Here is a 13,316-nt window from a genome sequence, read left to right as displayed (position 1 = left end):
GACTAAGTTGCCCAGTAGAGAGGTACCAGCTGGGATATTGTAAGCATAGTAAGAGCAGTATAGAACTATAGAAGATGTATTTTATTATCATATCTCTTGATTAGTAATAAACCAAAGCTAATAATAATTATAAATGGGGATGTCATGAGATTAATACTCTTCACAGTATTAATAAAAAAACTTTCTAAGAAAATTCAATCATACTGAGTATTTGAAGCTGGAAAAGAAACTAAAGTTAGGACTTGGTATTACCATTTGAGAGAACTAAGAACTGCAGAGCTAGCAAGACTCGTATGGAGTCCAACAGTCCAGTATTTCAGATAAGGACATGAGCTAAAAAAAAAGTCCCATTGTCAAACAATTAGGGACAGAGTCAAGGAACCTTAGGGCTCTTAAGTCCTATTTAGTACATTTAGTAGTAATATATTTTTATTTATTACCTTGCCTCTTGTATTGGTTTCTAAAGCAGTCTAACTTTATGAATAACTTGTCTATTCAAATTACAAATGGATTAAAATTATAGAATGATAAATTACCTTTAGTATCTGAACGTTTTGACATGGTGATTTCTTTCTTTTCAGTTAAAGCTTTATTTTTGTCTACTCCAAGCACAATGATCCTCTTTCGGACGTGGCAGTCACCTCCTAGGACAACACCTTACTGTCAGTGGCAGTGATGGCAGTAAGTTGTACAAAACCATCTTTCAACACAGGATTATCCACCCCCTATAATATCCCTTTTGCCCACTTTTGTCAAACACTTCTCAGTGATACCATCCCCATCTCTATTCATATCATATATGTTTAGATTAATACATGTGCAAATTTGAATATGAATATTCAATATGTACACTTGCATACAGATAATTTGCAAGAAAATTCATAGTCAGCACATTTTCCTTTAATGTATAACAATATTTATTTCCACTTCTTCCACCCTTTAGAGATACAGTAAATATAATTTATCTTCCATATAATATCTTCAGAAATGTGAAAGTAGTTTTTTATGTTCCTTAAAGATCTTCAATTTTTCAAAATAAAAATCCATAGTTGCTTTAAATTCTTATACACTAAATTTTCAGATCCTTCACCATACAAGTTACCCTTCCTAACATAAAATATGTTTCAAGTAGCCTTCTTTAAAAATGACACCAAATATGGACTACACTATACAGAAATCAGTGGAACTGCTATAATAATAGTTCACATTATGGAGCATTTTTCTATTTGTCAGAGACTCTGTTGAGTACTTTAAATGACTTACCACATTTCATTATCTTCCTATACTACTCCTAAAAATTCAGTGTGAATTTACCTTAGCTATTTGGTAGCTGACAGATGTTACTGACTCATTTGAAACTCTGTGGCTGACAAAAAATACTTTTTTCTTCACCATCTCTAACATGTCAGCTCTTTCCCAATTTTAAGAAAACCTGCCGTGAATATCTTGAAACTAAATAAAATGCAAGACTTTATGTTCATCCTTGTGTGAGTTTACCTTGTTAAATTTGACTCATTGTTCCAGCATATTAACTTCCAGTCATCTCTAAATTTTAAATACATGTCCCCATTTCATCTATTCAGTTGTTTAAACATAAAATTATTTATTCTACAAATATGTATGGCAAGTACATCATGTACCAGAGAGTCTACTGCAGGGATTCATTTACAGCAATTGATTATATACAGTTCTTGGCCCCAAGGAGCTTAATCAAAGCCAGCAATAAAAATGTCAAAAAGATTTTGAAGAAACTAAGTTAGTTTCTTCTTAGTTGAGAGAGAAAATTCAAATTCATTTTTAATATGATATATTCAGAATCAGCCAGTAATAAATTAACTCACCTCCATTTTCAAAAGCAGCAAGGTCAGTCCTTGGTTTTCCATCCAATGATGCTTTCATCTCCCCTTGCTTTTCACATAGGCTAAATTTTTTTGGAACTGTAAGGCCATCCCCTAGAAGTTTTTTAAAAAAGAAAAATCATCCTGGGAACTACTACATGCTTACGTAAGTTTGTGATAGAATTCATGATGATAGTAAAACCCTAAAAGTTAATGCGAGTGTTGTTTGCATGGTGATATGAAAAGTAGATTTATAAATACATAAATTTTAGGCAAATGTTTTAATTATCAGGAAAGGAGCAAGCAAATTTATTTGCATGTGTGGATAATTTATCAAATGGCAATTTAAAAGTTCAAGCCTTCTAACACTATAGTTTGTACATAATACATTTAGTCTATTTGATTTGTTTTTCATATAATGAATTGTGATACTTCTTTTGTTTTTATTTATATACCATGAAAAGAAAATGAGTAAAAACTATTTGTGTTTACTACTCACTAAAAAATGCTAATTGAACTGTGGTAATTAAATAAGTCTCACCATTTTTCTTATATAGCTCTAGTTAATTTTCTTATAAAACATACTATTAAAAGGAGAATAAAAGAGAAATGAAATTCTAATACCACATGTTATTCTGGATTGGATTCTAAACCAGAAAACTCTACATCTATTACACAGGGAGAATTGCTTCCAAAGAAATATGTAATCATAAAAGCAAATTATTTACAGAATTACTACATGGGATGTAGTGTCACCACGTGTTTATGAAGGCTCCTCATTCTGTGGCATCTCTGGGAAAGCATAATTATATTAATAGCAGCTTTTCATGTTAAAGTTAAGGTCCTCTGAGAAAAGCACTTCATTCTCACTCTCAATTCTGATGTCTTGTCATTTAACTCTAGTGTACATCTTACTAAATAATTCACAGCCTATTGGACTGAGTATCCTTCACAAATCACCTTGAAACAATGCCATGTCATCCCTTACCTTCTTGCAATTCACTGCCATTTTCCAAAGGCTTTTCTAATTCTTTTTCTGCTGTAGAGGTTAGGCTTTTTGATGATGAAATATCTGGAGAAGTATAAAATCTGTAGTATTCACCTAATCTCCCATAAGAAAAGTGATGGTTAGTATATCTGTCACATCAAATATTAGAAAAATCCACAAATGTTTGATTTCTTACCAGATTTATAACATATCTCCTTTATTGCTCTTCGTTCTTCAATTTCTTCAGGGGTCATTGTCCATAAACTAGATGCATCTATAGGATATATTTTTAAATTAAATTGTTCCAAAGCCAAATAATCTAAAAATTTATAAACCATCATGAGAAATTCCAAATATTGTTTTCATGGATGGATTACTGTTTTTTTTAAATCTTTAAAATCAGTAATTTCCAAATTTCCATACTGGCAAATGTTTCTAATTGCTGTTTTTCATGTATTAGAATCAGTTGAGAGAAATTAAATGCCTAATCACACATTATGCGTCTGAGATGAGAAGCAGGAGGGATAGACTCACACGCTGAGATCATGTTCTTTGGAGGAGGATGTGGGTTTGGGGGATGCGGAGCTACAGCAGTAACATAAAGGAATGAATAGTTCTGTGTGTTACTGAGCACAGAGGCTGTGGTGGTCTGGAGTCCACAGGATGTGTTCAAGGGCAGGAAGGAAGAGTCTACTTTTCTGCATGTTTCTCTTGTTTGTGTGCATCTACTGGCACTACAGTTTTGTGATGATATGGAAAGAATAGGATGCACTAGGCTGCAGAAGACCTGGGTTCTAATGCTGTTTATAATTTGGCAAGGTTTCCTTGGGATAATACAGATGGTAGCGTTTGTAAACTATAAAATACTCCATGGATATCTAGAACTTCCAGGATTAAATATGAGACAGATGTAAGCATATATCAGACAGAAGGATATGTCAATATTTAGTTACATATAAATAAAAGATATAAAAATCAATTTTATCAATGTTCAGTTATATATAAATATAAGAGGTTATGAGTATCCCTATAAACAACTGTACATATTTAAACATGAGATCTGTCTCCCAGCTATTATACAAAAACCTTCAGTCCAAAAAAGCTTAAGCATGTGTAGACATAGAACAAATTAGAACATAATGATTTTAATATACTTAATAAAATTAAAACCATTTTCTCACTCAAATCTGCCTTATATACCATGAACCCCTAACAGTTAAACAAATGTATGAAATATTGTGGGGTCTTTTAATGTGCATTGTAAATCTGAGAAAAGGCTTACGAACCATTTTGTTCATCATCCTCCTCTTCTTCCTCAAAGTTAATTTTTATAACCAAAGGATCATGAATGGGTAGTGATATATTCCTTTGAGGTTTCAGGGGTTCCTGACTCTGAGTTGGGGGTGGAATTCCTTGCTGAGTTTCTTTCTGTGGTCTAATACCTATGAAGAAAATGCAACATTTCAGGCTTTTCAAGATACATATTATGCATATGTTCAATGATCAACCATTTTTCTCCTGATTTGCTACATAATTTGTTAAAAAAAAGATGTGTCTCCTTATTTCTGGAAAGGTTATTAAACAAACTTAAAAAAATGTCAACAATTTGCTAGTTCATAGGCTTTAGATGGTAATTATAACCATAATTTAGTATACTAAATTTTTTATATAAATGCAAAGTGATATTACTGTATTCTTACATTGGATCTGTGGGATAAAAATAACTAGTTGCATTACAACAAATTAAAAAAGACAAATTTACATAAGGCATAGTTTATAATGGTAGAATATGTATGTCCAAAAAAGGAAAAATAATCCAATGGTTCTCATTTTCTGTGGCTTGGGGGATGATTTCTTGAAAGTAAGAAGAATGATATTTTCAAATTCTTCTATTAGCTGCACTGCAGATTGGCCAAAGTCCTAGATTATATTTAAATGTTCTACAACCTTCAAAACCAACCTGCAAATAACAGAAAAAGCTGGAGAACAGTTGTGTCTTCTAATATTGCTAATTTAGCTCCCATTGTTTTCTAAACCAGTAGTTAACAAATCTAGCTAATTATCAGAACCAACTAAAGAAATTATTCAAAACATCTTCCATGTCTCTGCTTCTGAACTACTGATTCAGCAGGTCTACATTAAAGCCTGGAAATCTGATACTATTTTTTTAATCTTTTAAGTAATTACGAAATCAACCAAGTTTAGAAACGACTGCCCCAAATCAATGATCATCTTAGCAGGGTCCTGGGTTATAGGAAGCCTTTCTTGGATATGCATCTCACTAAATTTGAAATAAATCAACCCTATTCCAGATTTTCAATTTCCACACATTTTTCCTTTAAAATTGGTTTGCTTGAGAACAGACCTGAGTTCACAAAAGCTTTTCACAAAATCTTCCTTTCCTGCTTAATCAAACTTCCATGAACCTGTAGGGCTTTCTCTAGTATCTTGATTTATATGATATTTCTACCAGTAGAAAATCATGGTGTGGTAGGCAGAACAATGGCCCCCAAACACATCTATGTCCTAATCCCTGGAACCTGTTTATATACTAGGTTCTGTGGGAAAGAGAAATTAAGGATGCAGATATATTTAAGGATGCAGCTATCTTAAAATTAGCAGGTTATCCTGGATTATTCAGGTAGGCCCAATCAAAAGGGTCCTTAAAAGCGGAAAAGAAAAACAGAGGAAGAAAGCCAGGAAAAGAGATGTAACAATTGAAGCTAGGTCAGAGTGATGCAATGTCAGAAGGAGTTTACTACTCATTGCTGACTCCAAAGGTAGAGGAAGGGGGCGTGAACCAAGAACACAGACGTTCTCTAGAAACTAGAGAAGGCAAGGAAACAGACTCCCTCCCAGAGTCTCCAGAAGGAATATAGCCCTTAATTTTAATCCAGACAATTCTGCACCTAATTTCTAAGCTATAGAACTACAAGACAATAAACTTGAGTTGTTGAATCCACTTGGTTAGTGATAATTTATTACAGCAGTGACAGAAAATGAATTCACATGGTATTAGAAATTCACATGATATTCATGTTGGAATGTTCTGAATTCAAATACATTGTCGTAGTTAAGAATTTTCATTGAAAAATTTGCTTCTATTTCTGAACTATTGTTAAATAATATATTACTCTTGAAGGGAAGTCTCATACATCAATGATACGAGAGCACTAATAAGAAACTCTGAAGGGAAGACATGGTTTTAAATAAACTTTTTAGCTATTCTCAGTGTTTTCCAATAATTATCATCAGTTGCAAAGAAAAGCTGCACTAAATATTTGAAGCAATAAATGTGAGTCACATTTTTTAAAAGCTTTATTGAGATATAATTTGCATACAATTAACTCATTTAAGTGTTCAGTTGGAAAGTTTTAGTATATTCATAGAAACCCAAACCCATCAGCAGTTAGTCTTCATGTCTTCCCAACGTCCCCAGCCCTACACAAGCACTAATATGCTTAGTTTCTATGGATTTGCCTATTCTGGATATTTCATGTAAGTGGAATCATACAGTATGTGGTCTTTTGTACATGATTTCTTCCACTTACCATAGTATTTTCAAGCTATATCCATGCTGTCATCTATAATAATACTTCATCCCATTTTATAGTCAAATATACCACAGGATGATACTTAGGTTGTTTCCACTTTATGGGCTGCTATAATAGATACAAACATTTGTGTTCAAGCTTTTGTGTGGACGTATGTTTTGCTTCTCTGGGGTATACACCCAGGAGTGGAATAGCTTGGACATAAGATGACTCTATGTACCCTTTTGAGGAACTGCCAGGCTGTTTTCCAAAGAAGCTGTACTATCCTACCTGCAATGTATGAAGATTCCAATTTCTCCTCGCCCTTATCAACCCTTGTTATTCTTTTGATTAAATCATTCCAGGGCATATGAAATGGTGTCTCACTGTGGTTTTAACTTACATTTATCTAATATTAATGACGATGAGCATCATTTTATGAGTTTACTAGTCATTTATATATAGTTGAGGAATGTCAATTCAGATTCTTGCCCATTTTTAAATGGAATTGTCTTTATATTACTTCTATCACACTGGTTCTCAGAGATGATTTTGCCACTGCCACAGTAGGACATACTTGGCAATGGCTAAATGTAGTTTTGTCTGGGAAGATGCTAATGTCATCTTGTAGGTGGAGGCCAAAGATCCTTCTAAACATCCTGCAATATGTACGACAAAGAAATATCCAGCCCCAAATGTCAATAGTGCCAACACAAAGAAACCTGTTCCATTAGGTTCTCTGTGAATTATTGTTCCCTTAATACCCTTCTCTTCTGTGAGTTTAATGGTTTCATGACTTAATTCAGGTCTTTGATCCATTTCGAGTTTACTTTTGTGTATGGAGTTAGTCAATAATCCAGTTTCATTCTCTTAACATGTAGCTGTCCAGCTTTGCCAACGCCATTTGTTAAAGAGGCTGTAATTTCTCCATTGTATATCTATGGCTCTTTTATCATATATTAATGGATCATATGTGTGGGTTTATATCTGGGCTCTCTATTCTGTTCCATTGATCTATGGGTCTGTTCTTGTGCCAGTACCAAATTGTCTTGATTACTGTGGCTTTGTAGTAGAGCTTAAAGTTCAGGAGCATAATCCCCCCAGTTTTATTCTTCCTTCTCAGGATTGCTTTGGCTCTTCAGGGCCTTTTGTGATTCCACATGAATTTTAGAACTATTTGTTCTAGTTCATTGAAGAATGCTGTTGGTTTTTTGATAGGGTATTGCATTGAATCTGTACACTGCTTTAGGCAGAATGGCCATTTTGACAATATTAATTCTTCCTATCCATATGCATGGGCTGTATTTCCATTAAATGTTGTCTTCTTTAATTTCTCTCATGAGTGTTTTGTTTTCAGGGTATAGGTCTTTCATCTCCTTGGTTAGGTTTATTCCTAGGTATTTTATTCTTTTTGATGCAATTATAAATGGAGTTATTTTCCTGATTTTTCTTTCTGCTAGTTCATTGTTAGTACATAGGAATGCAACAGATTTCTGTGTATTGATTTTGTATCCTGCAACTTTGCCGAATTCAGTTACTAGTTCTAGTAGGTTTTCGGTGGATTCTTTAGAGTTTTCTATGTACAATATCATGTTGTCTGCAAATAGTGACAGTTTAACTTCTTCCTCACCAAACTGAAAGCCTTCTATCTCTTTGTGTCATCTGATTGCTGTGGCTAGGACCTCCAGTAGTATGTTGAATAAAAGTGATGAGAGTGGGCATTCTTGTTTTGTTCCCAATCTTAGAGGAAAAGATTAAAGCTTTTAGCCATTAAATATGCTGGCTGTGGGTTTGTTGAATATGGCCTTTATCATGTTGAGGTATGTACCCCCGTATCTATTTTGTTAAGAGTTATCACAAATCAATATTGAAATTTTTAAATGATTTTTCAGCATCTATTGACATGATATGTGATTTTTGACCTTTTTTTTATGTGCTGTATGATAGTGATTTATTTTTGAATATTGTACCATCCTTGCATCCCTGAAATAAATCTCACTTGGTCATGATGGATGATCTTTTTGATATATTTTTGAATTCAGTTTGCTAATGTTTTGTTGAGGATTTTTGCATCTATGTTCTGCAGGGATATTGGTTGGTAATTTTCTTTTTTTGTGGGATCTTTGCCTGGTTTTGGTATTAGAGTGATGTTGGCCTCATAGAATGAGTTTGGAAGTATTCCCTCCTCTTCTACTTTTTGGAATACTTTAAGAAGGGTTTGATAAAATTCAGCTGTGAAGCCATCTGGTTCTGGAATTTTGTTCTTAGGTAGTTTTTGATTACCAATTTGATTTCATTGCTTTTAATTGGTAGGTTCTCTGTTTTTTTATTTTATTTATTTTTCTTCAAATATTGAGTGCAAATCTTTTATTAGGGTCATATCACCACATAAGAAAATATCTTTTCATTCTGTGGCTTATCTTTTAATCCTTTTAATGGTGTTTGCTGAATGGAAATATTTATTTTAATATATCCAAATTTACTCATTCTTTCTTTAATAGTTTTTATGTCCTTATTACCTTCTGAAACCTTTAAAAATTAGGTTTAATATACCTAGAATTGGTTTTTAGATACAATATAAGAGTAGTCCATTTTTCCCTCCTTAACTGAAAAGGCCATCCTTTACTTGTTGCTCAACCATGATACCTTTTACAAATCAAGTATTCATCTCTGCAAGGATATTTTTCAGCTTTCCATTGTGTTCCACCTGTCAATTTGTTTAGCCATTGACCAATACTACACTGTCCTAAAGCCTACCTGAAGCCTATTTTAGGCTTTCATATCTCATTGAACAAGTCCTATCATTTTATTGTTTTTGAAGCAGTCTTGACTATTCTTGTTTCTGCATTTCCATACAAATTTTAGGACCTGTTTGAATTTTTATTGAGATTATTTTTCTTATATTTATTTACATAGATGATGAGTATCCATCAACTATGGCAATTCAAATGTCATTGGAGTGAAATTTTTATTGTTAAATGTCAGTAATGAAAAAAGGTCAAGTACATCCTTTGCAACTATTTAAATTTATGATGAGTTTAGTTAGTGAAAAATATTTTATGGAATAGTTCATTAAAAATAAAGACCACTGTTTATTATACTTTACTATTCAGTGCATGTCAGAAGGAAAAATTGATAGTATGGGAAAGATAGTATATTTAATGACCAGAAACTACACAGTTAGAAATATGGAATAAGAAATTCAGGTGAATTACTTGGTAATAAAGTAATGCCAAAAAAACCTTCATTCAAATAGCGGTTAAGTTTACCTCTCTATAATGGCTCAAACAATGGTGTTCTGAGAACTTTGGTACTTATCATTATGCTTTTGTTGATCTGCAGTAACTTTCCCTTGACAGCCCAGAGACTGAAGGGTTTGTATTTTAAGGAACAACAGTAATGTACTTCCCATGAATTTTACAGAAATGGATAGCTTTTGTCACCTTTATTTTTCCACCCAAAATGTAGCTTCATGACGCTATCATCAACTGCAGTGTGTTCAGATATATCACATCTAACTTTTTGAAAAAGGTATTTTTTTTATTTTGGTATCATTAATCTACAGTTACATGAGGAACATTATGTTTACTAGGCTCCCCCCATCATCAAGTCCCCCCCACAATCCCCATTACAGTCCCTGTCCATTAGCGTAATAAGATGCTATAGAATCACTACTTGTCTTCTCTGTGTTGTACAGCCCTCCCTATACCCCCCTACATTATGTCTGCTAATAGTAATGCACTCCCCACTTTTTTTTCCCCTTCTCCCTCCCTTCCCACCCATCCTCCCCAGTCCCTTTCCCTTTGGTAACTGTTAGTTCATTCTTGTGTTCTGTGAGTCTGCTGCTGTTTTGTTCCTTCAGTTTTTTCTTTGTTCTTATGCTCCACAGATGAGTGAAATCATTTGGTACTTGTCTTTCTCCACTTGGCTTATTTCACTGAGCATAATACCCTCTAGCTCCATCCATGTTGTTGCAAATGGTAGGATTTGTTTTCTTTGAAAAAGGTATTTTTTATATTATGAAGTAAACATGATTATTTTTGCTTGCCACAGTGTTATTCCTTCCCTTACTTTAGGTAAAGGACATAAGCTTTCCTTTAGAGAATCGCCTTTTTCCCATCTTCAAGCTAGTTGAGTGAGGATGACGTCTTAGCCCCAAGACTAGCCATTCCCATGACCTAAACAGTTGTTAGGGATGAACATGTTTCCCTGCCTCACTAGATGAGGTTCAAAGTTAAGGCTTTAAATGGAAAAAGATTTATTTTTTCTAAAGTTTATTTAGAATGATGACGATAATGATGAAAATACAAGTGCTTACTCTCTGCCAGGTACTCTTCTAAATTATTAATGTTGGATATCAATTCTTAAATACCTAAAACAATCCCATGACATAGATATTTTCACTGCCTATTATGCAGATGAAGAATCTGGGCTACAGACATTAAGTTGCCCAAGGTTGCAGTGACAAGTATGTGGCAAGCTGAGATTTTTAACCCTGGTCTGATGCAGAGTTAGTTTTCCATCTTTACTTATCCTGCCTCTAGGACCTACATCAGAGGCTTCTAGGGCAACCTCAGTACATGAAGAATGTTGTCTAGCCTGGAGCCAAGCAATGGCAAAGGAAACCCTGGATCCAGCCTGGTCTGACATCAGCTCTGTCCCTAATCTCTTCAGTTACATGAGCCAATCACTTCTAGTTTTCCCTTAAATCAGATTGGCTTTCTCTTAAGATCAGTGGTATGCTGGGGTGGGGTCAGACCAATATATGCGAACACATTGCTAAATTTTCAGGCATTTTGTAAACCAACTGATGTTACATTTGTAGTGAAATCGTCTATGGCAAAGTATTTCCTCCATGGAAACTTACAAATGTAGCCTTTTTTCTGTTTGTTTTTGGTAGAGTGGACATGGGTAGGAGAGCCAGTTTTAAACATTTAACAGGGCACCACTGCTTATAACCAAGACAGTCTTGTTTAGTACATATGATAGACTACCATGTCATGCTCAGACATTTCAAAAATGAAAAACTGCTGTCTGCTGTCTGCTTTGTCAAATTTCAAAACAAATTATTTTCAAATAGATGTCTTGTATGCTGTCAAATGCAATGTTTCTTGCTATAAATCCTTTCTATAGCTAGAACGTAAATGCAGAGGTAAAACATATAAGTTATCAGAATCTTTTGCATGAACAATTCAATTATTTTTAACCAAGTTAGTTGTTTTTAATCATACTCTCTGGGATTTGGATGCTATCCTTTCCATTGCTTGAAAGTATAAAAAAGTGCTTATTTTTGGATAATTTGTAGAGCAGAGGTTCTTCAATTCTTTTTAATCAATTCTCAGTCATTTGTTAAGATCACGCATGTGTCATGGTTTGTCTAGGACATGAGAAACACATGCATAGATTTTGAAATATACTGATTTCATCTTCCTTGTAGTTTTATTGACAAACCAATTTAACTGGGAGTAAACAACCAAAAAATTCCCACTGAAGGGAGATTCTGCAAAGTAACTGTCCTGAACACCTTAAAACGTCAATGACATGGAAGAAAATAAAATACAGGGAAATATAGATATTAAAGAGAGATGACACCTAACTGCAACAAATGATACCTAATTGAATCCTGGATTGGTAAACAAAACACAACAAACAACTATAAGACTACACTGTGCAACACATGATCCTGGAAACTTTACAGCTTGATAGAAATTCAGTGTCTCAGGCCCCAGCCTTGACATGCTAAATCAGACTGCAATTTCACTAGATCTCCAGGTGATCCCTATGAATATTAAATTTAGAGAAGTACTGCTATAATGATCATGGTTGACAACTATGGAAATTTGAGCATAGACTGGATCTTAGACATTAGTATTGTATCATTGTTAAATTTCCTGTATATGAGGGTCATATGTGTAATGTAGTTAATGGAGTTGCTGAAGTATTTAGGGATGAAGTGTCAGGATATTTTTAACTGACAAATAGTTCAAGAAAAAAAGGTATATGCATATATATGAACATGTACATTATATGAACATATATGTGTACAATAAAGGAAAAAGAGAAAGTAAATGACAAAATGTTTATTGGCAAATCTGTTGATGAGGACGTGGATAGGTAGTCATTGAACTATTCTTGTAACTTTTCTGTAGGTTAAAATTTTTTTGAAATGAAAAGTTGGAGGAGAAAAAGTACACTGATGTCTGAGCTCCAGCATTCATCAATTTAACTGGTGGCTTTGGTGGTGATTGGGAGCTGTTTTGAGTTTCTTAATTTTTTTTCTTTGTTATTGTTAGTTATTGTTGTGTTTTTAAGCTCCTTAGGTGATTCTAATTGGGAAGCAGAATTGAGGACCTCTGGATTGGGTGAACACCAGATGGAGTACTGGGGCTTCTGGGCTTCAGATGATTAAGGGAACAAGTTCCACTGATGTATGGCCAGAAATAAATGGAGAAAATAAAGAGAAAGAAAGAGAAAACTTTGTTTGGAAATACACTTAACTCAGAAATGCTAGAAGTTGTCTATTGTTTACTGGAAACTAAAGGGAAAAAGAGAGTCTTCTATGAAATGTAAAGATCTTAGTAGGTCCAAAAGAAAAATATAGGGTAGTGTGGAATAAAATTCCCTCGGAGGAAGCCAAGTTAGAAGGTCTCATAGGCAGGCCCATTCAAATGACCAAAAGGACTGGAGTACTCTTGAAATGCCATATCTGTGTTTTTGAGAGACAGTTTTAGAGTCAGACAGAACTGTGTTTGAATTCATGTGCGGCCACTATGAGATGTGCTATCCTGCCTAAAATATTTATCTTCTCTAGGCCTCTGCTTCCTCATTTATTGTGGGGTTTTCTTTTTTTTAAGGTATAATTGATATACACTTTATGAAGGTTTCACAAGGAAAACAGTGTGGTTATTACATTCACACTTATTATCGAGTCCCCCCATGCCCCATTGCAGTCACTGT

At 34.0% G+C, this 13,316-nt stretch overlaps 1 protein-coding gene across 6 annotated transcripts in view; it reads right to left on the bottom strand.

Moving 5' to 3' along the window:
• The window catches only part of C10H12orf50 (chromosome 10 C12orf50 homolog), a 34,410-nt gene that overhangs the window by 8,732 nt on the left and 12,362 nt on the right, over positions 1–13,316 (bottom strand). For all 6 annotated transcript variants that reach the window (XM_073214172.1, XM_073214174.1, XM_073214173.1 and 3 more), the window contains exons 4-8: positions 4,113–4,268; positions 3,023–3,100; positions 2,827–2,940; positions 1,842–1,952; positions 537–644 (exon numbers count right to left, since the gene is read on the bottom strand). In XM_073214172.1, coding sequence (XP_073070273.1) covers positions 537–644; positions 1,842–1,952; positions 2,827–2,940; positions 3,023–3,100; positions 4,113–4,268 — 567 coding nt within the window. The remainder of the gene's footprint in view (positions 1–536; positions 645–1,841; positions 1,953–2,826; positions 2,941–3,022; positions 3,101–4,112; positions 4,269–13,316) is intronic.

Source organism: Manis javanica, chromosome 10 (genome assembly GCF_040802235.1).
Source record: "Manis javanica isolate MJ-LG chromosome 10, MJ_LKY, whole genome shotgun sequence".
Classification (NCBI taxonomy): Eukaryota; Metazoa; Chordata; class Mammalia; order Pholidota; family Manidae; genus Manis; species Manis javanica.
Note: the sequence above shows the minus strand (reverse complement) of the source record. Positions and strands in the feature narration are given on the sequence as shown.